The 23961-nt window shown below is 39.1% G+C and overlaps 1 protein-coding gene across 2 annotated transcripts in view; it reads left to right on the forward strand.

Annotated features, from left to right (window-relative positions):
* Positions 1-23961, forward strand: part of LOC131466838 (uncharacterized) — a 35622-nt gene that overhangs the window by 2124 nt on the left and 9537 nt on the right. Inside the window, exons 2-61 of one of the 2 annotated variants that reach the window (XM_058640354.1) lie at positions 67-161; positions 855-873; positions 983-1019; positions 3489-3611; positions 3869-4068; positions 4157-4260; positions 4611-4723; positions 4874-5095; positions 5953-6027; positions 6847-7094; positions 7350-7434; positions 7546-7689; positions 7951-8153; positions 8253-8362; positions 8650-8768; positions 8926-9096; positions 9180-9211; positions 10300-10397; positions 10574-10596; positions 10767-10788; positions 10882-10909; positions 10998-11082; positions 11182-11328; positions 11459-11670; positions 12161-12270; positions 12493-12611; positions 12757-12927; positions 13011-13042; positions 13420-13517; positions 13656-13678; positions 13849-13870; positions 13964-13991; positions 14080-14164; positions 14262-14408; positions 14539-14750; positions 15545-15645; positions 15768-15886; positions 16001-16177; positions 16269-16300; positions 16410-16507; positions 17498-17520; positions 17631-17652; positions 17762-17789; positions 17881-17965; positions 18064-18210; positions 18612-18823; positions 18910-19013; positions 19194-19312; positions 19399-19554; positions 19845-20059; positions 20399-20484; positions 20611-20747; positions 20830-20955; positions 21040-21230; positions 21624-21712; positions 22341-22468; positions 22564-22691; positions 22778-22895; positions 23383-23601; positions 23728-23898. In XM_058640354.1, coding sequence (XP_058496337.1) covers positions 113-161; positions 855-873; positions 983-1019; positions 3489-3611; positions 3869-4068; positions 4157-4260; positions 4611-4723; positions 4874-5095; positions 5953-6027; positions 6847-7094; positions 7350-7434; positions 7546-7689; positions 7951-8153; positions 8253-8362; positions 8650-8768; positions 8926-9096; positions 9180-9211; positions 10300-10397; positions 10574-10596; positions 10767-10788; positions 10882-10909; positions 10998-11082; positions 11182-11328; positions 11459-11670; positions 12161-12270; positions 12493-12611; positions 12757-12927; positions 13011-13042; positions 13420-13517; positions 13656-13678; positions 13849-13870; positions 13964-13991; positions 14080-14164; positions 14262-14408; positions 14539-14750; positions 15545-15645; positions 15768-15886; positions 16001-16177; positions 16269-16300; positions 16410-16507; positions 17498-17520; positions 17631-17652; positions 17762-17789; positions 17881-17965; positions 18064-18210; positions 18612-18823; positions 18910-19013; positions 19194-19312; positions 19399-19554; positions 19845-20059; positions 20399-20484; positions 20611-20747; positions 20830-20955; positions 21040-21230; positions 21624-21712; positions 22341-22468; positions 22564-22691; positions 22778-22895; positions 23383-23601; positions 23728-23898 — 6747 coding nt within the window. In that variant the 5' untranslated portion in view covers positions 67-112. The remainder of the gene's footprint in view (positions 1-66; positions 162-854; positions 874-982; positions 1020-3488; positions 3612-3868; positions 4069-4156; positions 4261-4610; positions 4724-4873; positions 5096-5952; positions 6028-6846; positions 7095-7349; positions 7435-7545; positions 7690-7950; positions 8154-8252; positions 8363-8649; positions 8769-8925; positions 9097-9179; positions 9212-10299; positions 10398-10573; positions 10597-10766; positions 10789-10881; positions 10910-10997; positions 11083-11181; positions 11329-11458; positions 11671-12160; positions 12271-12492; positions 12612-12756; positions 12928-13010; positions 13043-13419; positions 13518-13655; positions 13679-13848; positions 13871-13963; positions 13992-14079; positions 14165-14261; positions 14409-14538; positions 14751-15544; positions 15646-15767; positions 15887-16000; positions 16178-16268; positions 16301-16409; positions 16508-17497; positions 17521-17630; positions 17653-17761; positions 17790-17880; positions 17966-18063; positions 18211-18611; positions 18824-18909; positions 19014-19193; positions 19313-19398; positions 19555-19844; positions 20060-20398; positions 20485-20610; positions 20748-20829; positions 20956-21039; positions 21231-21623; positions 21713-22340; positions 22469-22563; positions 22692-22777; positions 22896-23382; positions 23602-23727; positions 23899-23961) is intronic. The other variant, XM_058640356.1, reaches the window with a different exon arrangement.

Below are 23961 nucleotides of genomic sequence, written 5' to 3' on the forward strand. Positions count from 1 at the left end.
GCGTGTGTGTGTGTGGGCTGATCTGTCACCTGATGTGTCACCTGCTCTCTCTGATTCCTTCCCCAGTGATTTTTACCACAAAGCCCTCTCCTCTCATGAGACTTGTCACATCATGAGATGCTACCTATTTCTACTGATATACCTTGTGTGCTGCTGGTTTGGTAAGATCATATATAGTGTTTTGTTTTTTTGCAGTCAGAAAGAGAGAATAAAGATCCAGATAATCCTGATTATATTCCATATGTTCTCAATGTCAGCTTGTAAAAGACCAATGTCAGAGTCATTGTTTTTGATTTACTCCCTAAGCAAATTATCTACAAAGTACTGTATCTGTGAGCCTTTTTGATTTAGTGTCGTCAACAGGAAGAATGAGACTGTGACTGCTACAGACAGGGCATGAAAAGTATTACGAGCTAAGGAAGTAATTAATTATTTGATCTGCTGCATTTGAGAACAGTCATAAAGTTGCATAACAACAGCAGCCATATTGTTCAAAGGATAAAGACAGCAAAATACCAAGATTACTAACTTTTGTTCAAACAAGTTTACTCTGACTCTCCTCTTAAATCCCAAGCACATTGGATCCTCCTGACAATTAAAGTATCAGGTGCTTGCTCATTGTGGCAAATGTTGGGTTTCTCTGTAATATTGTAAGGTCTCAAGTCAAGTTAATCCATCATCGACAGACTAAGCATAAAATATAACTAACTATTTAGCTCAGATTTATTTAAAGACAGACAGGCAACAGACAGCTAAATGCATGAACAAACATAATCATTAAAAAGGTCCTGAATGTTTAAAAAAAAAAAAAAAATACTATCAGCTCTAACAGTGAACTTCATCTTCTCTAACAGGGCAATCAGATGCACAAAGGTAAGCTCAGACAAAACATTCATACAAAATCAATAGTGTGTGACATTTGAAAAACAACTTTTTTTTGCCTTTTTAATTCTAATCTTGTTGCTTCCTGATGTCTCTACAGAAATGACACATGCACGGCGAAAGAAACCTGCAGCAAGGTGAGTGAACTTGTCACATAGTTGTTGTTATTATTATTTTATAGTTATTTAATTTTTCTAATTACATGTGTAGTGACTATTAATCCTAAATGAAAATGCAGCGGTGAACTGTAAATGTACATAAAAATAAGTGACAACGCCGGAAGTGAAAGCTTCAAAAATCTGAAATATACTGTATATTAAACTGAGGTTTTAGCTCCTACAATATGGATTAAAATCCAAATCCTTCCCAAATCTACATATAGAAAAGTTGTGCTGTTTTCTTTAAAACAAGAACCATTTTAAAACAAGTTACATATCAAAAATGTTGTTGTTGTCATGATTCAAAGCTGAGAGTCTGTGGCCAAGTTAGCTGTTGCTACGTGCCCAGTTAGCATTAGCAGTTGACAACCCTACAAAAACTTCATCAGACTTCATCATCAAACTTAATTTTCTTACACATAACTGCCCAGAGCTGTATAAATCAATGATAATGTAACATCTTTATTCATTCCTTTATTTATTTATTTTTTCTTTTAAATCATTGATTCGGCTAATGTTAGCACACTAACAAGCTAGCTACAACCCCGCCCACGCACTTTCTGATAGTAATTCACTATAGTGTCTATTACTTTACTTTAGGTAAGATGCTGCTCACACAGTGTCACAGTGTATTATAACGTCTCGCCTTGTAAACACTGGCTAAAACAATTGTGGTTCTACACCAAAACAGGTAGGGAGTCACGTTTAGCAGCAGGGAATACTTTTATGTATGAGGTGCTGTTTGTAAAGTGGCAAATAACGTCGACATTCTGTCATGTTTAGCTTCAAACAATGTTTAAAAAAGTGTTGTGAATTTTCTTAACGTCAACTTTTTACACATTTACACCAATATTTGTTCATTTATACATATATTAAATATTTAAATCTAAATGTCACACCTGTTTTTATGTCTTATTTTATTTATTTTATATGTATCTTATCACCTCTTGTGAGCTTCTATGCCTATTATTTATTGTGTCTTTTATTTATTATTCTGTACAGCACTTTGGTTCACTGTGGTTGTGCTTTACAAATAAAGTTGGATTGGATTAGACACCTAAATGTTGAATGTTAAATCTAAATGTTCTGGGTGAAACTATATATTTAGCTAATGTGCAAATTCACACGGTCACTGGAAGTACCAAAATAAAAGCTTGAGATGGTCAGACTGTGTTTATAGAATCAAATAACAAATTTGATATTTATATTTAGCATTAAGATATTTGATAATGGTGTTACTTCAAGAGCTCAATATTTTCTCAAGTGGCACGTGGTATAAAAGGTTTGAGAACCACTGGTGTAGACTGCTGTGTACCCATCTGACCCAGACAATCTTACTTAAATAACAATAGTACCATTGAATGCATTAAAGTTTAAAAAAAAGACTACACATTTAAAAGGTACTGCAGTCATCAAAGAAGTTGCCACACAAATCATGGTTTACTTATGACACCATTGGCACAACACCAGGAATGACTTTGACAAAGAACATTTCCCAATAATCACATGACACTGGTATTAAGAACAATCTGCATGTTGTTCACATCAGACATTATACTGGGCTTATTACAATATGATCTCAACAGATTTGATCAACACCAACTGATACTTCAGATGTGGAAAGAACACTGAACTGCAGATCTGTCATTTTGTGTCACCGCGATAAAGGGGAATATCTGTAATATGTTTTTGTAAGCAAAATATGAATTTACAAATAAACTCACTGGTGACACTGGTAGAAATGTACTATTGATATTTCTTTTTACAGTAGACATTGTCATCTAACATAGCAATAAAGGTAATAATGTCAATAACAATATGGTTCTATTCCATTTAAGTCCATAATTGACTATAAATGTTATTTAACCTGAACCTCAAATAGGACTAGTCTGAAATAAGTATAGCTAAATGAATCACAGCCCATATCATTATTACAAATCACTGGTGTGCTTTAACCGTTGTAACAAGTCAAACTGTACAATTTTAACACCCCAGGCAAAAAAGCATTAATTAGCAAGTGCTTTTTTGTGTCATGCAGCCTGACCATGATGACTGCTTAAGTCCTTAACAAGGAGTAGACTAATTTAAAATTATTAGCTGAGTTATTGTCTCTGTGGTTTAATAGGTTAGTCAGCCAAGTGTACAAGTTTACTAGCCACCCATTTGTTCTTACATGACACAGTAAAGCATTACATGTCCTTTTTTTGTCATACTGACTTCCCTTTTAGGTAGATTTGTTCATTATCATGTTTTGTATTTTTACTTCCATGAGCCCTCAGATTGTAAATAAATCTGTATATGAAACACTCAAAGGTAGCTCCAACAGCTACAAGAGTAATATGCTAAAGTGAGGCTTGCAGTGGAATATTTTTGTATCTATTTTTTTTTCTGTATTTGTCCACATAATTGTATTATTGCTCATGTTTTCCTGTTGTCGTTCATTCCAAGAAATGGGATCCAACCTCAAACTTCCTCCACTGTGTGGGGTTATCAGGGGGGGACACTGGCAGGGACCACATGAGGAGGCTGAAAGGCGTGCTTGAAGCAACAATGGACGTGTACACCTTCATGGTACAACTTAGTTAACACCTACACATGAATCTTAACAGTGCAACAGGAGGAATGTTGTCTTGTATTCCAACCTGACCAGTTGGGGCTGTTTTTGCTCTTTTCTCATTCTCAAGTCACCATTTCCATATTTGCAAGGAGATTGTACTTTAGGTCAAGTGTCACAAATTAAAGCCACTGTCATTTAAGTTAATATGTGTTTTGAGTAGCTCTAAACTGATTTTTTTCCACTTGAACATACCCTATCACTACCACTACAGAAGTCCAGCATGACAGGAGTGCCATTTCTGACCTTGCAAGGGGACCTGGAAATGCACCGTGAAGCTGACCCCCTCCAGAATGAAGCCCTGGTACAGATGTGGCTGGATGTCAAGATTGTACCATTGCTTAAATCCATCACCAAACAATTCCTGTCCTGTCTCAGCACCAAGAACTTCAGCTGCACCACCTACCAGACTGTGTATGTCTACATCTGTCTATGAGTATGAGTTTCTGGAGCCACAGCAGCTTCTTACCATCTTACACCATCTTCTTTTTTTCTCTCACAGGGTGAGGGAGCTCAGTCACTATTATTCTGAGATGGAGCCCAACAGACAAAACTGGATCTATACATTCTTTATGTACCCATTTCTGTCTGGAGACAGAGTTTCTGGTAAAGTTGTATTGCTATTATGAAATAAGAATAGAAAAATTCAATAATAAACTGTATGTAAATGTTATATATACTATATAAGTGATATTTTATTTTTTTCCACAATGTTAGTTATGCACAATTAAGTTTAAGTAGCCTTTTCAATTTAGCTGAATCATTAATAATTTATATGAAATGAGAAGCTATTTGAGTTTAGTGTTCAGGGGGTTTAAAATGTGTAGGGCGTTGCCTCTTCTACAAAGGTCCCAGGGTCATAAGAGCTGTGGCAACAGATTAAGTGTTACATAAACAGGATATAATGTCTTGTACAGCATCTGGCATAACGTGCATTTGTGTTTGTGTGTGTACAGGTTGTGTGAGCCCACATGAGGACAATGAGGAATGGCTAATAAAAAACTTTGGTGCCTTCAGAGCCATGGCTAGATTAAAGGACTTATCAAAACTCAACTTGATTTTCAGTGGAGTGAGTTTACTTGAGTTTTCTTAAACAATACAAGAATTACTACATTAATTGTTTGATTTGTACACTCAAGTCCGTAAACACATCATTCCCCCATCTTCATCTTCCCTCTGCCTCCTGTTCTTGGGCTCTGGCTTGTTTTCTCGTCCACAGTTGGAGGTTCTTCACCTGTTGTCTCCAGCACAGAAGGCCGAGCTGCTGCTGAGTCCTGAGGTCGAAAGTTGGGACAACAGCACCTTAACATTGGTCTTCAACAGTTTGCTGACAGGAGGCTCTGGCCCTCATTCCACCCCAAGGCCTGATGGTGGCGACAACTCTACAACCCCTGGGTTTCTATCCACCTACCCTAAGGCTCCACAGCCAACCATGACACAGGTACTATATTATGACATTTATGATGCAGATTCCTCCTGGTCTTGGGTGCTGCAGAACTGAACATAATATGAAATAATTATATAATTATTATAATAATTATAATTTAGTTTATAATAATTTATAAACAATATGAATGTAACAATGACCAGTAAATGGTTAAAATTTTGAGTAAGTTTCGCTCCACATGAGGATGGAAGACGTCTACGTCCTTATGATGCATGCGGAGATGTCCTGTACTATGCCACACGCGCACTGGGGGTCATGATTAAATCGTCAATTCTACCTTTGCTTTTCTGGGTCGAGGTTGTGACGTTGTTTGGATCAATATTCGATCTACAGTTGAGATTGTGACACCCCTACTAATGAGTAGAATACAATGTCAGACACACCTTTAACAACCAGCAGTTATTTCTTCATGAACTCTTGTTGAACTGTAACCACTGAGAACTATTACCATATTCAAACCATGATGGTTTATTTTCAGTTGTAGTGGAGTAAAAGGGTAGTATCTACCGTGGATGGCGTCCACAATGCATTGTGTGTTGATCACATGGTGTTGCGATCTCTATCGCTTGTGTGTTGCGTTCATTGACCTGTCACAAATAGTAAACTCTTTTTACTTGTTATAAATCAGTTTATTAAATATTTACACCGTAATTTCAGTGAAGCAATTAAAAGAACGCAATTTCTTTAGGCTGTTTAGGCCTACTTTTGGGATAGTGGTGGACAATTTTTTACTGCTGTGTACAACCAATCATGTCATCAAATTAAAATGGAGATCATTTGTCATGAAAAAAAAAGTGTAGTTGAAGAAGTGAAAATGTTTTAATTTTACCCTACTTGTGTCTCACTTACAGGTCCTAAATGGGTTCATGATGGCATTAAGACCCGTTGGGAGCTTTGTTCATGAATTTGTGTCCTTTACACATGAGGTGCATATGTTCACACATGCCACACATTGATATGCATATATATGTATATATACAGTATATGTACCGTAATTTCTGGACTGTTAAGCGCACCTAAATATAAGCCGCACCCACTGAATTTCAAAAAGATATTTATGTTGAACATAAATACGCCGCACATGTCTATAAGCCGCAGGTGCCTACATTGAAACAAATTAACTTTCCACAGGCTTTAACGAAAGACAGTGCCTGTAACACAGCTTGTAACAAAAATAAATAATTACCGGTAAACAGTAGCCTACCAAGAAAGTCATTGGTCACTATCTTCTTCCCCCGGCGCGCTGAAACCACTGAAGTCATCTCCTTCGGTGTCGGAGTTGAACAGCCTCAGAATTGTTTCATCTGATGTTTTCTCAGGATGTTTTCTTTGTCGCTCTCATTACTTTCATCTGGAGGCAAATTCCCAACTAAGCTCATGCTGCAAATTCCCCACTAAGCTCATGCTGCCCTCTTCAACACGCAGCAGTCCAAACCTGTTGATCATAGTGGATTTTTTGACAATGCTCCACACTTGTCATCCAAGCCTCTCACTGAACAAGGAGCACCTTTACACTGATGTCGATCGGCTGCACCTTAACCCGTTCGGCAATTTCGGTCTAATGTGATGGTGCTCAGTTTTTTTGCGGCATGAAGCTTGTGAAACCACATAAATAAGCCGCGACATTGTTTAAACCGCGAGGTTCAAAGCGTGGGAAAAAAGTAGCAGATTATAGTCCAGACATGACAGTATATATATAACACAAACAAAATGTAATAACTCCTGACCTGCTCTGTTTCCCCCAGAGAAACGTGTCAGAAATTAAAAGTACCACTCTGACTCAGTTTGTGCTCAACTGGACTCTGTCAGAGCTGGCAGACATGTACCGGCCACGGAACGGGTCTGTTGTTCCAGAGAGGCTAAAGATTGACTTTGATGTGAACAATGTGGAGGACTGGTACAAGAAGGTCGTGATACCACTGTTACAGAGCTTTTTGCCGAGCAATGACTCCCTGATGCATCAAAACATCAAGCTTGCCTTCCACCAAGTATTGTGAGTCAAGTTAAACTGATCTAACTACTGTAGCTCATTGGCTCTAAAATGATGTAAATGTCCCTTAATGTTTGCTGTATGTTTGCTACAACATATGACAGTTGTTTTTACTACCTACATGAGGTCACAAATCAATAGACGCAGCTTTGATGAACTAGTCCAGTCAATCCACACCATGTCTGTCTACGTTTCTGTGTTGTAACATTGTGTATTACATTATTTAAGTACACATTTGTGTTGTTTGTCTCTGTGCAGCTATCTGGAACATGGTATGATGGACAATGAAACCACTGAACTTGTGGATGTTTGTAGCATTTCCCTTAATAAGGGTGCTTGTGGGGTGAGGCTTTTATTTTTATTTATTTATTTATTTATTTACTTGTTTATTTTATCCGAGAATGAGTGGCACAAAATCATACCGAAAAACGAATGTGCTTTTTTTTGCTCCCAGCTGACTAATGTGGTGGAAAACGTGGCGAACATCATGCACTGTGCCGCTCGAACCAACCTGACAATAACCGACGTAACGATCATGAGACTGATCGACGAGCTGACAAAACAACTGAACTCACTCATTAGGGAATTATCCAAAGCTGTGAGTACCATAGATAATGCTCATCAATCGGATAGGCAGTGTGTTGCATTTGCATTTGTTTGAGTTTGTAACTGAATTTCTCGCCAAGTTATTAAAAAAAGGTTATCATAGCCTTGAACAATGCTGTAAAACTGTGAGACTGTTATGGGGTAAAATGTTACATCCAGTCAACACAATGAAATCCAGTTAGCACAGATACTGAACAACTTAACAAATAACTACTTTATATGTGTGTGTGTGTGTGTTGCTTTCCTCCCGTAGAACTTCAGAGAGCTGGCATCTGACTTCCAGCAGATCTTTAGTGAGGTGGACCCTCCCTCTCTGACCCAGGAGCACCTACGTGACCCGGACTTCATCAAACTCTGGTTCAAGGTCAAAATGATGCCCCTCCTGCCGGACATTCCGCCAGCCCTTCTCTCCTGCCTCAGCACCAAGAACTTTTCCTGTCCTGTTTACCAAACCATGTTAGTTCACAGGTTTTTAGCATGTGTTTTTTTTTCTTGGAAAACACAAGGTGTGGTTTATACTGACTGTCGTTCTGTGTTTTACTTTCCTCTGTGCAGTGTTGCAGGTCTCAGCAAACACATGAGTATGATGGATGCAGATCCCATGTACAGTCATAACATCTATAAGCATTTCCTCCTTTCCTTTATGATGCATCAGAACACATCGGGTAAGCAGAGCCATAGCAGTTGTATGGGAGTAAATACTTTTTTTTTATTAAACATTCTCTGACTTCCAACTACATAAAAGTCTTCATATGACATTCTGGCTAATAATAGAACAGATACTGTTACTCAAAGCATAAATGATGCAAACCTTACTACAAATATGACTCACATTTTCTGTTACAGATAAAATTAACATTAACTCCAAACCAGTGACCAATGACAAATTGTATTACTATTCTGGACAAATAGGACATGACAATATATACATATTTCTATGCATATGTTTCAGAACCCCGGTGTGTCTCTGCAGTCAATAACAGTGCAGAGTGGCTGAGTAAAAACTTTGGCTTCTTCTCAAGATTTGCTGTTGTCACCGACTTTTACGAGCTGAACGCAAACTTCTCTGGAGTAAGTCTGGAAAACTTGAATGTGGAGATATACTTTATTTAAATCCAAGTAAAGAGACATGTTAAATAAATAAATAAATAAATAAATAAACAAACAAATGAACAAATAAATAAATAAATAATGCGTTCTTTCTTTTTCTGTTTTGTCTCCTGAACAGCTGGAGGTCCTTCACCTCCTTTCCCCAAAACAGTTGGCAGAGATGATGGTGTTGCCTCTTCCTACTCCTCCAGAAAAACATGTTGTCATCAACAATGTGTTTGACTTTCTGGAGGCAAACCCTGAACAGCTTCCAGAGGTCCTACACTACTTGGGTCAACTTGCCAAGGAGGTAAAATCTTGGCTTTGATAATTTTCCCTCCACAGACGTTTACCAGTCCTGTGTGTTTGACTATGAAATATCTAATTCCTTAGGTCGATCCACCCTGTGGTGTCTACATACACATGTGAGTATTTTCAGATTCAGATAAGTTGTATAAATCATGACTGTTGTCAGTAATTTTGATTTTCCTTTGCAATATTACACCCACAGTGATTTTAATTACATCATAAAATTAGAGCTTCCCAGCCAAGTCAACGATACATCATAACATCTGCATTAATATCGACTCCCTATCTCTGGCTACTTCCAAGATAGCAAGAAACTTGGGTGTCATGATTGATGACCAGTTGACCTTTACAGATCATGTTGCCTTTGTCGCCCGGTCACTTCACTTTGCACTATTCAATATAAGAAAAATCAGGCCGTACCCAACTCAACAGGCTACCCAGCTCCTAGTACAGGCTTTGGTCATCTCCCGCCTGGACTACTGCAACACCCTGCTAACAGCCTTCCCAACTTGTGCTGTGAAACCGCTACAGATGGTCCAGAACACGGCGGCGCGTCTGGTTTTCAATGAGCCTAAAAGGGCACATGTCACCCCTCTGTTCATTGAGATCCACTGGCTACCCTTAGCCGCACACGTCAAATTCAAATGTTAGCCTACAAAGTGCTCCATGGGTCTGCTCCCATCTATTTAAATGCTCTCATAAAGGCTTATGTTATCCCTCGACTCTGTTCATCAAAGGATTGTCGTCTGGCGGTGCCAGCACCCCGTACAAAACAATCCAGATTCTTTTCATGCGTCGTTCCACGCTGGTGGAATGACCTAACAAGCGTTACCAGAACAGGTAGCCATCTATCTTCAAGAAGCTCCTGAAGACCCAGCTCTTCCAAGAGCATCTTCTATCCTAGCACTTACCTTACGACCTCCCCTGCACGTTCTCCTTGTGCACTTAGATCCGCTTCTGTGCTCTCTCCCTCTGTCAGTTCACTGTTCCTATCTATTGGATTTCTTTCCAAGACTTCTTCCATGTAGCTTATTCCTTTTCTGTAAGTCGCTTTGGATAAAAGCGCCTGCTAAATGCTTAAATGTTAATGTAAATGTAACTACTTGTTAATTTCTGTTCTGGTTGAAAAAGTATCAAAATCAAAGGGTTGTGTCGTGATCGCTCACATCAGGTTTAATGTCTGTTTTTGTTATTTTTGTGTCAGTTTGGAGCAACTGTACGCTGTGATACCATATCTGCCCCTTGACATGGAGCCGGTCATCTGGGCTGGCATAGATGTTCTGATGGACATTGCACCACAGGGTCAGTCTCTCTTTCTCACACTAGGGATGAACACAAATACAGACTTACAATCATTTAACCAGGAATTGAGACAATCTCTTATTTTTATGTTTGAAATTTTTATTTTTATTGCAAATATTCCTGTTGATACAGAAGTGTTTACTTACTGATTAATTTTTTTCTTTGCATCTGGACAGAATGTTTGCCGAAGAACCTGACGGTGAGATTACTTACTTACTAAGATTAATTAGCTCAATTTACGCAATATGAGATGTATTTTATTGAGGCCCCATTGATTTATTTGAATTTGTCACTCCTGATTGAATTTCTATTGATAAATTGTGTCATTATTTATTTAATTTTTAAACATATTAAATCTGTCATTAACAGTGTCCAGCAACCGCCTTCAATGGTAAGAGCTCTTTAAGTAAAGAATCATTTTATCTTTCATTAGATTTCTTCAGATGTTTGATTTTTTTCTTTTGTTGTGTGTGTTGTTTGACAGCCTCATTCATCTGCAAAGGAATCGACAGGTATTCAAATATTTTATAATTCACACCAGAAAATATCATAACTGTTGTAAATGTCTCTGTACTGATTTTGTTTTACATGTATTTACAGCTCTGAACTCGAGTCTCACTTGAATACGTGGCACTCTATGGCTGTCCCCTGTAATTTTACCCTAGAAACATATGCATGTGCACAGGTGAGTCAAATTTAGATACTACGTAGGATGATTCAGAGTAGCGACTACTCTTCTCTTGGCTAAATAACTAAATGACCAAGTGTTGTGTCCCACATACAGCTGGAAAACTTCACAGCCCATCAGCTGGTGTCTCTCCTGAAATGTAACCTGCCTGGAAACAGCAGCCACTCTAAAATGGTTTGGAAGATGGTGCTCACTAAACTGTCCTTCATCTTGGACCCAGCTCTGGACATCATAGCTAACACAGTGAGTAGTTTTTAAAACCCTGATGAACATTGTTATCCTCTTTTGAAGTGAATATATCAAATAGCCGAATGGGCAAATCAGAAGGACATGTTTTGCAAATGGTGATTTAACCAGCTGACCTTGTCCACAGTCAATGACCATGGTGGTTCCATCAGCGTCGGTGGTTTTGGATGTAATTGGGGAGATGAGAGTGTCACTGCTGACTGATGAGCAGCTGATGAACAGCAGTGAGATCAGCACATGGTTTTCTGGTCGTCTCAGTGCGTTCCTGCCATTTGCGTCAGAAAGATTTCTGCAATGTTTGATCCAAAAGAATCTCAGCTGTCAGTCGTACCAGCAAATGTAAGTAACTGACAGAGAATGTACACACATGAATGTTCACCTTTTCAAAATAACGTGGATATGTTGCACTTGTTTTCAAGCTGTTGGACTTAGTATTGGGGGCTTTGCAACAGGATAGGTAAGGCAATAAACTACCTGTGGCCCAGAACCCCTGGGAGAATGGGGTTGCTGCTCCTAATTTTAAGAAGGTTTCTAGTAGAGGATGGGTTAAATGCAGAGAAGGAATCTCCCCTGTGGGACTGATAAAGACTACAATACAACCGATTGAGCTAATTGAATGTCCAAGTATGCAGAACTACTTACTGGACGTATCCCTCTATTGGAAACTATGTCTACAGAACCTTCAGTTTCAGCATTCAGCAGCATTATGGAGAATGTCCTGTTTGCTAAACTATGTTAGTTCACAGGTTTCTGGGATGGATTTTTTTCTTGGAAAACACAAGATGTATTGTATACTAAGTGTCATTCTGTTTTACTTTGCTCTGTGCAGCGTCGCAGGTCTCAGCGAACACATGAGTATGATGGATGCAGATCCCATGTACAGTCATAACATCTACAAGCATTTCATCCTTTCCTATCTGATGCATCAGAACACATTGGGTAAGCAGATAAAGCCGATCAAAGTAACATAGACTTAGAAGACTTTCACTGAGCAAAATGTTTGTAAAGTAGGAAAAGAAAATGAATATATTTAAAAAATATAAAGAGTGTCCCTGTCGTATGACCCATTAACTCCAAACCAGTGACCAATGTCAAATTGTATTACTACCCTTGACAAATAGGACATGACAATATATACATATTTCTATGCATATGTTTCAGAACCCCAGTGTCTCTCTGCAGTCAATAACAGTGCAGAGTGGCTGAGTAAAAACTTTGGCTTCTTCTCAAGATTTGCTGTTGTCACTGACTTGTACGAGCTGAACCCAAACTTCTCTGGAGTAAGTCTGGAAAACTTGAACGTGCAGACATACTTTATTTTTATCCAAGTGAAGAGACATGTTTAATAAATTAATACATTAATTAATAAATTAATTAATAAATAACTAATGCATTCTCTCTTCTACTGTATTGTCTCCTGAACAGCTGGAGGTTCTTCGCCTCCTTTCTCCAAAACAGTTGGCAGAGATGATGGTGTTGCCTCTTCCTACTCCTCCAGAAAAACATGTTGTCATCAACAGTGTGTTTGACTTTCTGGAGGCAAACCCTGAACAGCTTCCAGAGGTCCTACACTACCTGGTTCCACTTGCCAAGGAGGTAAAATCTTTGCTTTGATCATTTTCATCCCACAAACTTTTACCTGTCCTGTGTGTTTGACTATGAAATATCTAATTCCTTAGGTCGATCCACCCTGTGGTGTCTACATACACATGTGAGTACTTTCAGATTCAGATAAGTTGTATAAATCATGACTGTTGTCAGCAATTTTGATTTTTCTTCCACAGTGATTTTAATTACTTCATAAAATGTTGTATCTTACTTGTTTTTGTAACTAAAGCACTGTTAATGTCATGATGTTGATGGGACTCCAACACAGTGTATGTACAGTGTTAGATAAACCAGTAAATGTAAAGAATGTCAGACAACCCAGTCAAGTAACATAATATCTCACACTATTTATATCTAATAACTACTTTTTAATCTATGTGTTAGTTATAAAAGTAACATAATCAAAGGGTTGTGTCGTGTTGATGATCATATGATCACTGACGTCTGGTTAAATGTCTGTTTTTGTTATTTTCTTGTCAGTTTTAAGCAACTGTACGCTGTGATACCATCTGTGCACAATGACATGGAGCCGCACGTCTGGGCTGGCATAGATGATCTGATGAACATTGCACCAGAGGGTCAGTCTCTCTTTCTCACACTGGGGATAAACACAAATACAGACTATACAGACTTTGAAATTTTATTTTAATTGCAAATATTCCTGTTGATACAGTAGTGTTTACTTACTGATTGATTTTCTCTTTGCATCTGAACAGAATGTGTGCCGAAGAACCTGACGGTGAGATTACTTACTTACTCAGATTTATTAGCATGATTTACTTATGTATACATATGTAGTTTATTGAGGCCCCATTGATTTATTTTGCCAGCATTTTGTACCTTCAGTTGAATTCCTACAGATGTCATTATTTATTTAATTTTTAAACATATTAAATCTGTTATTAACAGTGTCCAGCAACCGCCTTCAATGGTAAGAGCTCTTTAAGTAAAGAATCATTTTATCTTTCATTAGATTTCTTCAGATGTTTGATTTTTTTCTTTGTTTGCGTGTATTGTTTGACAGCCTCATTCATCTGCAAAGGAATCGACAGGTATTCAAATATTTTATAATTCACACCAGAAAATATCATAACTGTTGTAAATGTCTCTGTACTGATTTTGTTTTACATGTATTTACAGCTCTGAACTCGAGTCTCACTTGAATACTTGGTACTCTATGGCTGTCCCCTGTAATTTTACCCTAGAAACATATGCATGTGCACAGGTGAGTCAAATTTAGATACTACGTAGGATGATTCAGAGTAGCGACTACTCTTCTCTTGGCTAAAACTAAATGACCAAGTGTTGTGTCCCACATACAGCTGGAAAACTTCACAGCCCATCAGCTGGTGTCTCTCCTGAAATGTAACCTGCCTGGAAACAGCAGCCACTCTAAAATGGTTTGGAAGATGGTGCTCACTAAACTGTCCTTCATCTTGGACCCAGCTCTGGACATCATAGCTAACACAGTGAGTAGTTTTTAAAACCCTGATGAACATTGTTATCCTCTTTTGAAGTGAATATATCAAATAGCCGAATGGGCAAATCAGAAGGACATGTTTTGCAAATAGAGATTTAACCAGCTGACCTTGTCCACAGTCAATGACCATGGTGGGTCCATCAGCATCAGAGGTTTTGGATATACTTGGAGAGATGAGAGTGTCACTGCTGACTGATGAGCAGCTGATGAACAGCAGTGAGATCAGCACATGGTTTTCTGGTCGTCTCAGTGCGTTCCTGCCGTCTGCATCAGGACAGTTTCTGCAATGTTTGATCCAAAAGAATCTCAGCTGTCAGTCGTACCAGCAAATGTAAGTAACTGACACAGCACGTACACACATGAATGTCCACCTTTTCAAGATAACGTGGATATGTTGCACTTGTTTTCAAGCTGTTGGACTTAGTATTGGTATATTATATTATATATTAGTATATTAACAGTTTGAGAAACATGGGACAAGATGGACTGCATATCCCACAGGCCATGGAACGCCTCACGATCCCACAGGAAGAGCTCGAAAGTGTCACTGGGGAGAAGGATGTCTGGAAACACCCTGCTCAGCATGCTGCTGCTGTGACCTAGTTTAGGATAAGTAAAAGAAAAGGAGAGGGCAAGGCTTCAAGCCTTCTACCAAAGGGGGGTTAGGTTCAATGTGGGCCACTAGGTCCCTTCTTGTTTGGGATCCTCGAAGTCTGTTGAAACATCACTGTTTGGACATGTGGTGCTTTGAAGGTAGATCTGAAGAAAAGAAAGTGGAGGATGAGAGATATCTTCTTTTTAGCTGGTTTCTCTCTTTCCTTAAGTGGAAGTAAATTGGTCCTTTGCACGGCAGCCATTTTGACATTTTAACAGTAAAAGGACAGGTATTATTAATCACACCAAAGATGGCTGTGCTCAGTTAATGTAAATCAGGACGGCATGACAGGGAACTAGCACGCACCCTGAAACTGAGGGACCTAAAGTGAAAACTGACTAACCTAACCTTCTACCAATATTTCTCCTTTTTCCTTCAATCCAACACATTATGTTTCAATGTGTGATGTCAGCTCAACCTCCAGATGAAAACATCCTGATTTCTGTTCTGTTCTGTGTTTTAATTTTCAGACTGCAGGGGTTCATCCACCACTCTGAGTACATGTCTGTAAAACAGAAGAACGTGGTCTTGATGAGTTTCATCATCCCCTTCCTGTCACAACCACACTCAGGTACTCGCTGAGTTAAAAAATATGAACAAACACGATGCTGTGACCATTGATCCATTTCATATTCTTGAAAACAATGTGTTAGCTTCAGCAGATAATCTCTTTATCCCCACAACATGCTCCAGATCTAGGCTGTGTGAATGGCTCCAATTCAAGTGCAGAGTGGCTCATGAAGAATCTCGGCCCATTTTCAATGTCATTGTCTGTTGAGGAGCTACTGTATCTGAACCCACACTTCAACCCTGTGAGATTTCAGTTTTGCAGACAACAGAATTTTAAATACTCACCCTGTCCTGATATTACGTTATTATATTAAGCTGTGATCTATTTTTTCTTCCTTCCTTTAATTTTCGCTTAGCTGGAGGACTTAGGACTCTTGACTCCAAAACAGAGTGTGGAGCTGCTGGTGTTGAGTCATCCTAACCTTCCGGATCAAAACACCATTGTTGATATGGTGTTTAATCACCTAACTGAGCCTCCTGAGCAAAAGAAGCTTCCCGAATTTCTGTTCTACCTCACCATGCTCCTTCCACAGGTTATTAGTGTAAAGATCTTAGTCTAAGTTTGTGAGTTTCACTTTTACACTGTTTGTTTAAAGTAAGCATCTTTCTTTTCTGTGTTTCAAGGCAAACCTTTCATGTTCCGCATACAAAATACTGTAAGTCCTTGTCAAAGTGCAATATGTTTACGTGTATTTGTGATCATACAAAATAAAAAGGTGCGTCTGTTACATTGTGGTGTTAATTACACATGCTTCGATCTTCCAGGTTTACCAGAATGGACCTGGCCATGGTTCAAGTTCCTCTTTCTCTAGCTTCAAATATCAGCCACAGCAAGAATGTCTTATTCCAGCACATGCCACCAGGTGAGAAAATAATAATGACATAAACAATTTTGAAAAGTTTTCATACATCTGACTGTATAACACAGACATGGGACTAAATAACTAATAAAAAACAATACTGCGATATGAACAAGACAATTGCAGAGGAAGACAAGGCTAAATATGATCTGTCACTTCATGTGTGTGTTTACCTGACCTGTGTGGTACCTGTATTTAGTGGTTGCTATAGTGATGGCACCTCATGAGATACAGAGCAGGTCCATTAAAAATACACAGAGGGCACAGAATGCACCTTCCAAACGACTCATTGTAAAGTAGCACTGTAAAGTCTGTACTTCAAGGTGCCTAAAATGTCTTCTCTGCTAGTGTCAGAAGTCTCGGCCTGAAGACTCTGGTGTTTTTTTTTGTTGGAAATGGATGAGAATTTACAGCTTTATTTATATGGGCACCTTTGTACAAGAGTTTGAGAGGTTAGTTTATGTTGAGAAGTTGGATGGTAGAATGTTCTGGTAGAAAATCACGTATGAAGAGTAGTCTGTGAACTAGAGAGCAAGTTCAAGTGAAACTTTCCACGCAATACACACCAATGTCATGGATAGGAGTACAGTAACTGTTAGAAATCTGTATAGACCATGAAAGAACTTAATTGAAGGATGAAAGTCCCAAGTTTTTGTGAATGTTTTAAAGTTTTAATGCACACATTGAAGTACGTATAACCAGTAAGTAGTAGAATTGTGTTTCAGTTCAAGACATTTTCTTTGAAAAAAGTTGAACATTTTGGAAAGTATGAAATATCCAGAAATTCTGAATGGACTGAAAAATGTCCTAATCCAGTGTATCACGCTTTTCACTCAATAGACACTGTGTATATAACCCACTATATCCATTATTAAAGTCTGAACTAAAAACGTTTTTCAATAAAATGATTATAAAAATGCATTTTAAAATGCATTTCCTGAGCAATAGCTTTAAGTAATTGTGGCATTAATCTGTTTTATTGTTTTGCTATAGGTTGCATCATATACAAAGGAAATGTAAGTATATATTATTTTGGCTTATTTAGTTTGAACATTATTTTACATTGTATCATATAATATGTTCTGGTAACATAGTGCTACATAACTATTTCAATCTGCCCTCACAGTGCAATGTCACCATGACAAATGGTAAGTTGTCGCTCTGCTTGAAAATATGTGTATGTGTTTTTTTATAAAACACTCAATTAATTAAAAAAATATAATCAACATGAATTATTATGTTGTTGTTTTCTCACAGAAACAGACATATGTGTTGGAGTGAACAGGTGAGCTTTATAAAATATTCACTTGCATCGTCTATTATGTATTAAGCAATGGCAAAAAAATAAATAAATCTATTTTATTTTGAAATCACAGCGCAGCGCTGCAGCTCCACCTCGACAGTTGGAACGTGAGCGGAAAAATGTGTGACTTTGCGATCGAGGAGTTTGCTTGTGCCTCAGTAAGACAGCAGAAACACTTTAAGAACAACGACAGGTCCTAAAATGGTGGGTTGGTGTATTTTCTCACCTGCTGTCATCCTGCTCGTTCTTCACACAGCTGTTGGCGTTAACAGCGCAGGATGTGGCTGCGATGCTGATGTGTAACAGGTCGTCCGACTCCAGCGGATCCATAGCCGCCTGGAAGCTGCTCCTCTCTAAAACCTCTCATGTGCTGGATGGAGCTTTGGATCTTCTTGCCAGCGAGGTAAAAAGATTTTGATGCATGTATAGCAAGTATCCATATACTGACATATCATATAGTTATTAGTAATTATTGTAATGTAATGTAATGTAATTATTATTGATCTGTAATTAGTTACAGGTCTTTCTTGGATATAATACCCCGTGTCTCAATGGGATAACCTGAATAAATAAAGGTTAAATAAAAAATATAATAATAGTAATTATTGTGACCGAAGGGTCCCTGCTAGATCAAGGGCTGGGGTGCCCCTGAGCAACGTACACAATCCCCATTGTTCATTGTTAATTGGAAACTCTAAATTGACCCCAGCCACACTGGAACCCATTTTTTCTCAGTTTTGGTTTCTGTGACAAAATTATTGCTAAAAGTTCTGAATTGAAATGAAGTTATATGATCTCTTGTAGACTTTGGACCCCAAAAATCCTGCTCTGCCAAAGATTCTGGACGCGATACGCGAATTACGACTGGACACCTTCAACGTCGTCAGCTTCAATGATCCTGTCTTCATCCAGCAGTGGTTCAACGGACGGCTTCTCCCGTTCCTGCCCGCCGTTTCCGCTGACTTCCTGTCATGTATCGCCACAAAGGCATTGAACTGCAGCACCTACCAACACATGTAAGCCTCCCGTCACCTTCTCTCACTTGTGAAGGCAAAGCATCTGTCACACGTGTGACCCTTTTTTAACTCATTTTTAATCTCAGTGTGCAGATTTTGAGTCACGCCCAGCCACACATGACCCTCGCCACGCAGATGTTTGTCTACACACACTTCATACATGTTTTCCTGACCAAGAATTTCACTGCTGGTAGGTGCTTCCTATAAAGTTGTGGTGTTGAGGTACAAAAATCTCTGTAGTGATTCACAAGACCATAATTATCTATACAAAATGTAATGGCAATTGCTTTGATGTTTTAATGTCATGTTCATTTAGACTTTTTTTCCATGAGTCAAAAAAGTAACTGATTATTTGATTTTTTTGGTTTAGACCCCGGCTGCAGTTTCAACACTAACAACTCTGGGGACTGGCTGCAGAAGAACTTCGGAGGTTTTTCTGTCCTTGTTTCCACCCATGACCTTCAGATGCTCCACCCCAAATTCTCAGCGGTATACTATGTTTCACCCTGTTGCTTATTTTCTGAATGTTCCTTTATTCACTGTATTGACAAGCTGTGTTGTCTGTGTCCGTACAGATGGAGGCGCTGCCAGAGCTGACGGTCAGACAGCTCGCCGAGGTGTCTTCCACACCTGGCCAGCTCACCTCTTCTGCACAGGTTGACATGTTGATGAACTATGTCCCCAGCCATGAACTCTCCGCCTTCTTTGATGCATATTCACCTGCCATTATGGTGAGTGTGTGTCTCAGATAATAACTTATTTGGATGGAACTGAGTAAACCAATCAACAACAATTTCTCTGGTCTTGTCCACATTTAGCAGTGGATGATTTTATCCAGACCACAGCTCCTCCTCCTGTCGATCCCTTATACATTAATCAGTCCACCCCCTTATATTTAAGTTTAAACCATTGCTTATCTGATTATCTTTGGTATAATGTATCGTAAGGTATTCATATACTCCAACTGACCAGCAAGTATCGGCACACTCTCAATAAACTTGTCCTTCTGTCTTTTCTGCAGGGTAATGAACACTTGTTCCCCTCTGTGGTGAGATCAGCCATGCTTCAAGTTGTGTTTGACAGAGCAAACCTCTCAGATCCCTCTGTGAGCGACTCCACCGTGATACTGTGGCTCCACAACCGGCTTCGCCCCCTGCTCTTCGACCTGTCACCCGGCCATGTTGCACCATTTTTCAAAATACTGACGGGAAGGAACTGCAGTCTGGAGCAGCAGGGGTATGTAGTCATGTCGTCATGTAGTCATGAGGTGGTCACGAGGAGAGTGATAATGGTTAATGAGCCACACAGCAGCCATTTTGACAGGTCACAGTAGGAAAATCACAGGTGTTAATAATCAAATAGATTTGGCTGAGTTCCATTTAGCTTCCGGAGTTTCAGGGTTCATAGTAGTTCACTATTGTTTTTTTGCTCCAGTTCAAATATTTCCCAGTGAAACCAGTGAAACCAACAAACTTTGTTTTGTATTTGTGTGATTTATTTTGTTAAGGTGTATGAGTGAATTTTGACTTTACTTTACTGGACCCCACTAAATTTAGTTTTTCATTTGTTTTTCAGAGTGGAGGAGCTAAATTCAACAATGTCATCTCTCAGTGGTGAGGCAAAGGAAGAAATCCACAACGACATCGTTCAACAGCTCACAGGTAAACAATTCCCACTGAAAGGATTTTTTTTTTTACCCTGTTCCTTTCATGACACACACTGCTGTGCTGTCAAAGAGTGTCAAGGGTCCCCACTCACCTGGGCTTTTTCCCTTTCTCTTAATAAAGGACCAGTTCCTCTTCGCTGTTATGGTGACAGCCACAACCAAAGTTTTTATGGTTTCCTGGAGCACACATTCATGGGATTTCAGTTCCCCAACCTGACTACCTTGCTGTTACTCATGCCTCACGACCGAATGCCTCAGGTGTGTGTCAAGATATAAGAGAGGCATGTGACCAATCATTTAGAAAACAAATATTTAAGAATGTGTTTTGTGGTTCTTCTAGTTGGTGAACTCCATGCCTCCGTCAGATCTTGGAGCTTTCCTCCGTCGCCCTGATGTCGTCGATGACGATGCTCAGCTCTGCGTTCTCTACAACAACTACAAGCAGACGCCAGCCTTCCTCGAGACTGTATGTCCCACACACACAAAAACACAAAAAAGTTCATACACATTGCTCTTTTTATTACCTCATTAATATGTTTATCTTCTACAGGAGTCTCTCCCAGAGGCCGTGGGGCAGTCCACGCTGCCTTGCGTCTGGCCAATGGCTCTTGAGAGTTCGGAGAGTTCAGAAGTCAACGCTTGGTTTGACCAAAGTCTCCCTAACTACATGGGCTTCCTCACAAAAGATCTGATCAGCCCCAACGTCACTTACAACTCCAGCTGCCTGGCCTTCCAAAAGCTGTATGCATGCATGCCTGTTTTTGTTTTGTGTTTTTTTTACGTCAATAACAGGAAAAATATCATAAAAAAAAAAAAACGTATTTATTTTTCTAACTGTGTAACACTTGCGTGTTCCACTACAGGACATTTAACTGTTCTTTAGGGTCCCATCATATGTTATTATCTGTTTATGCTGTTGTCATATCTCTTGAATCCACTAAATCTTACCTTATTTTTTCTTTTGTTCTCCTGCCCTTTTTTTTTATTTCAAAATACCTATATACGTTCATATTCTGTATTTTATATTAAGATTTTAATACGAAGGAATTCAAGGGAAAGTTGCCATAATACAATATCTGTCTACCTGCCCCATCGTCATGTAAAATGTGTTTTATTGTCTGTTTGTTGTTTCAGTGTTTCACTTCTTGGTGTATACAACTACACTTCTGTGGACTTCAAGAGACCAGATGTGTTTGACAGCATCAGGACGTATCTCACCTCAGGTCAGAGAGATGCTTTTCAGAACAAGCCAGATAATATAACGTAAATAGAGGCAGCAAAAACATTAAATGCGCATAAATATAATGAAACGGTAGAAATAAATGTAGCAACAGTACAAGAAAAGTTAACCCACAACCAGTGTTGTACACCACTGGTGCAATATTGTCTCAAATAAAGTGAAGTGGTGTGTTTAGTAACACTTAAATCAGCTAAGTACTTACTGAAAAAATAACATAACTAATAATCAAACTATTGTTTGTCTGTTATCTTTTTTTATTATATCATTATCCCAATTTTGTCGCTGTCTCCATCTTCGTAGGAAAAAAAGGATTGCAAGCAATTTTCTTCTTCTTTCTTCTGCCTTAAATGTCCCTTCTGGGGCTCCATACCTTCTACATTTTTCAACTGATTTAAAAAATTCTTACATGAAAACATTCAGATGACACATTATAACGTATTAGCAAAATGTATTGCAATGTATTTGTAGTATAGTATAGAATAGTCAATATGAGGTGTAAATAAGCAATTTTCATATTCAAAGTTGAATTAAATAATTTTTCTAAAGTGACATTATTCAGATTCTGTATATTCAGTTCGTATAAATTAATCATTCATATGTTGTTATCATAGCAACGGTGCCAAGGTGTTACAACTCCGCTGACCCAGAGCTAAACTCGACAGCCTGGTTTGCCGAGTACATCGGCCAGTTCATGCTTTTCCTCACACTGGAGGATTTGCAGACATTTGGATCATCTGAGGTGCTGAATATTTTTTTTTTTATTTCTGATGGTGTGTTAATGTGTCAGCTACAGACAAACTCATGCGCATTCACATTCTTCCCTCCTCTCTGCAGGTGATCCAGGTGTTCACAGTGAACCCTTTGAATATTGCCCTCCTCAACCACTCCACCTTATCTCTTAACCTCACCAACTACTACACCGAGCTGGTTTATCTGCAGGACAGCAACTTTAATCCCTTGTTGTGAGTGTAAACGGGTGACACCCTGCGTATATAGCTGTATTTACTGTATTTTATGCCGAGCCATTTCCGTCCCCTCTCTCTTTCAGTCTGCCTCTGGTGTGCCGGTGTGTCGCTCCTGGACCGTCCTTCAGTCAGCTGAATGAAGAAGAGACTTTGATAATGTTGTACAATCTGACCACAGTCTGTACAGACCTGGATCCACAGGTAAAAACAACAACATTCAAACAGGATTGGAGTTGTTTTCCACCATCTGTTATTAATCATTTTCTCCCTCCTCATTTATATAGCAATTTATCATGTTGCTCACTCAAATCAGTGTCCTGATGTATGAAATTTGAATCCAGATGTCATAATTTGTGATAAGAGGTTTGATTCCCTCAGCTCCTTCTCCTGCTCCCCCTCCCCCTCCCTCCTCTGTCTGTCACACACACGTGTATTTTTTAGAGAGATGGATGGATGAATTTTATTGATCCCAGACTGGGAAATTGTTCTGTTACAGCAGCATGAGGCATCAGGCATATAACATCAGCATACACCTGTGTAGAATAAAAGAATAGAATATACAATATTACAACTATGTATATATATGAATCACACAGTCAGAACGGCTATCACTTACAGATCTGTATCGGACCTTTGTTCTCCAAAATGCTCTCCAAGACTCAACATGTTTTTTCTACTTGAATTATAGGTTTCTTCAGCACTGGCAGGTAACCTTGGTGACAGCATAGATGCCACAGCCATTACTGCCCTCGGCACAGAAAGCAGCGGTCTGTCCACAGGCCAGATCCACACAATAAAGCCCGATGATCTAGTTGATTCTCTGTCCGTTCTCAGCACTGTGAACGGCTGGAACGAAGGTCAGGCCAGGGCCATTATTGCTTCTATCATGTCCTCTGGAAAATTTGAGGTAATTGTCTGTCTGTCTGTCTGTTACTGTATGTTTTACTGGAGCCTGATTTTGATTTGAAAGGCTCATGTCATGTTTGAGGGCAATGCAAGCCTCATCATCACATCTTCATCCTCCTCAAACCAGATCACTGGCTCTTCATCACTGCTGAAGCTGGGCTCCCTCATCGTGGGTGTCCCTGCCTCTATGTTTGGCCGCATCAATGGCACGCAGCTTGTCAATGCAGCTGAAAACCCAACATTCCTGACGCACTTGATGTCAACTCCACGAATCATCCAGTTGATTTTTGTTAAGCAGGTATGTCTGTCACCTTTCTGCAGCAGGATTTCTGATTGACTGATCAGTGCACATCTGCATTTT

Source organism: Solea solea, chromosome 10, assembly GCF_958295425.1.
Source record: "Solea solea chromosome 10, fSolSol10.1, whole genome shotgun sequence".
In the NCBI taxonomy this organism is placed as follows: domain Eukaryota; kingdom Metazoa; phylum Chordata; class Actinopteri; order Pleuronectiformes; family Soleidae; genus Solea; species Solea solea.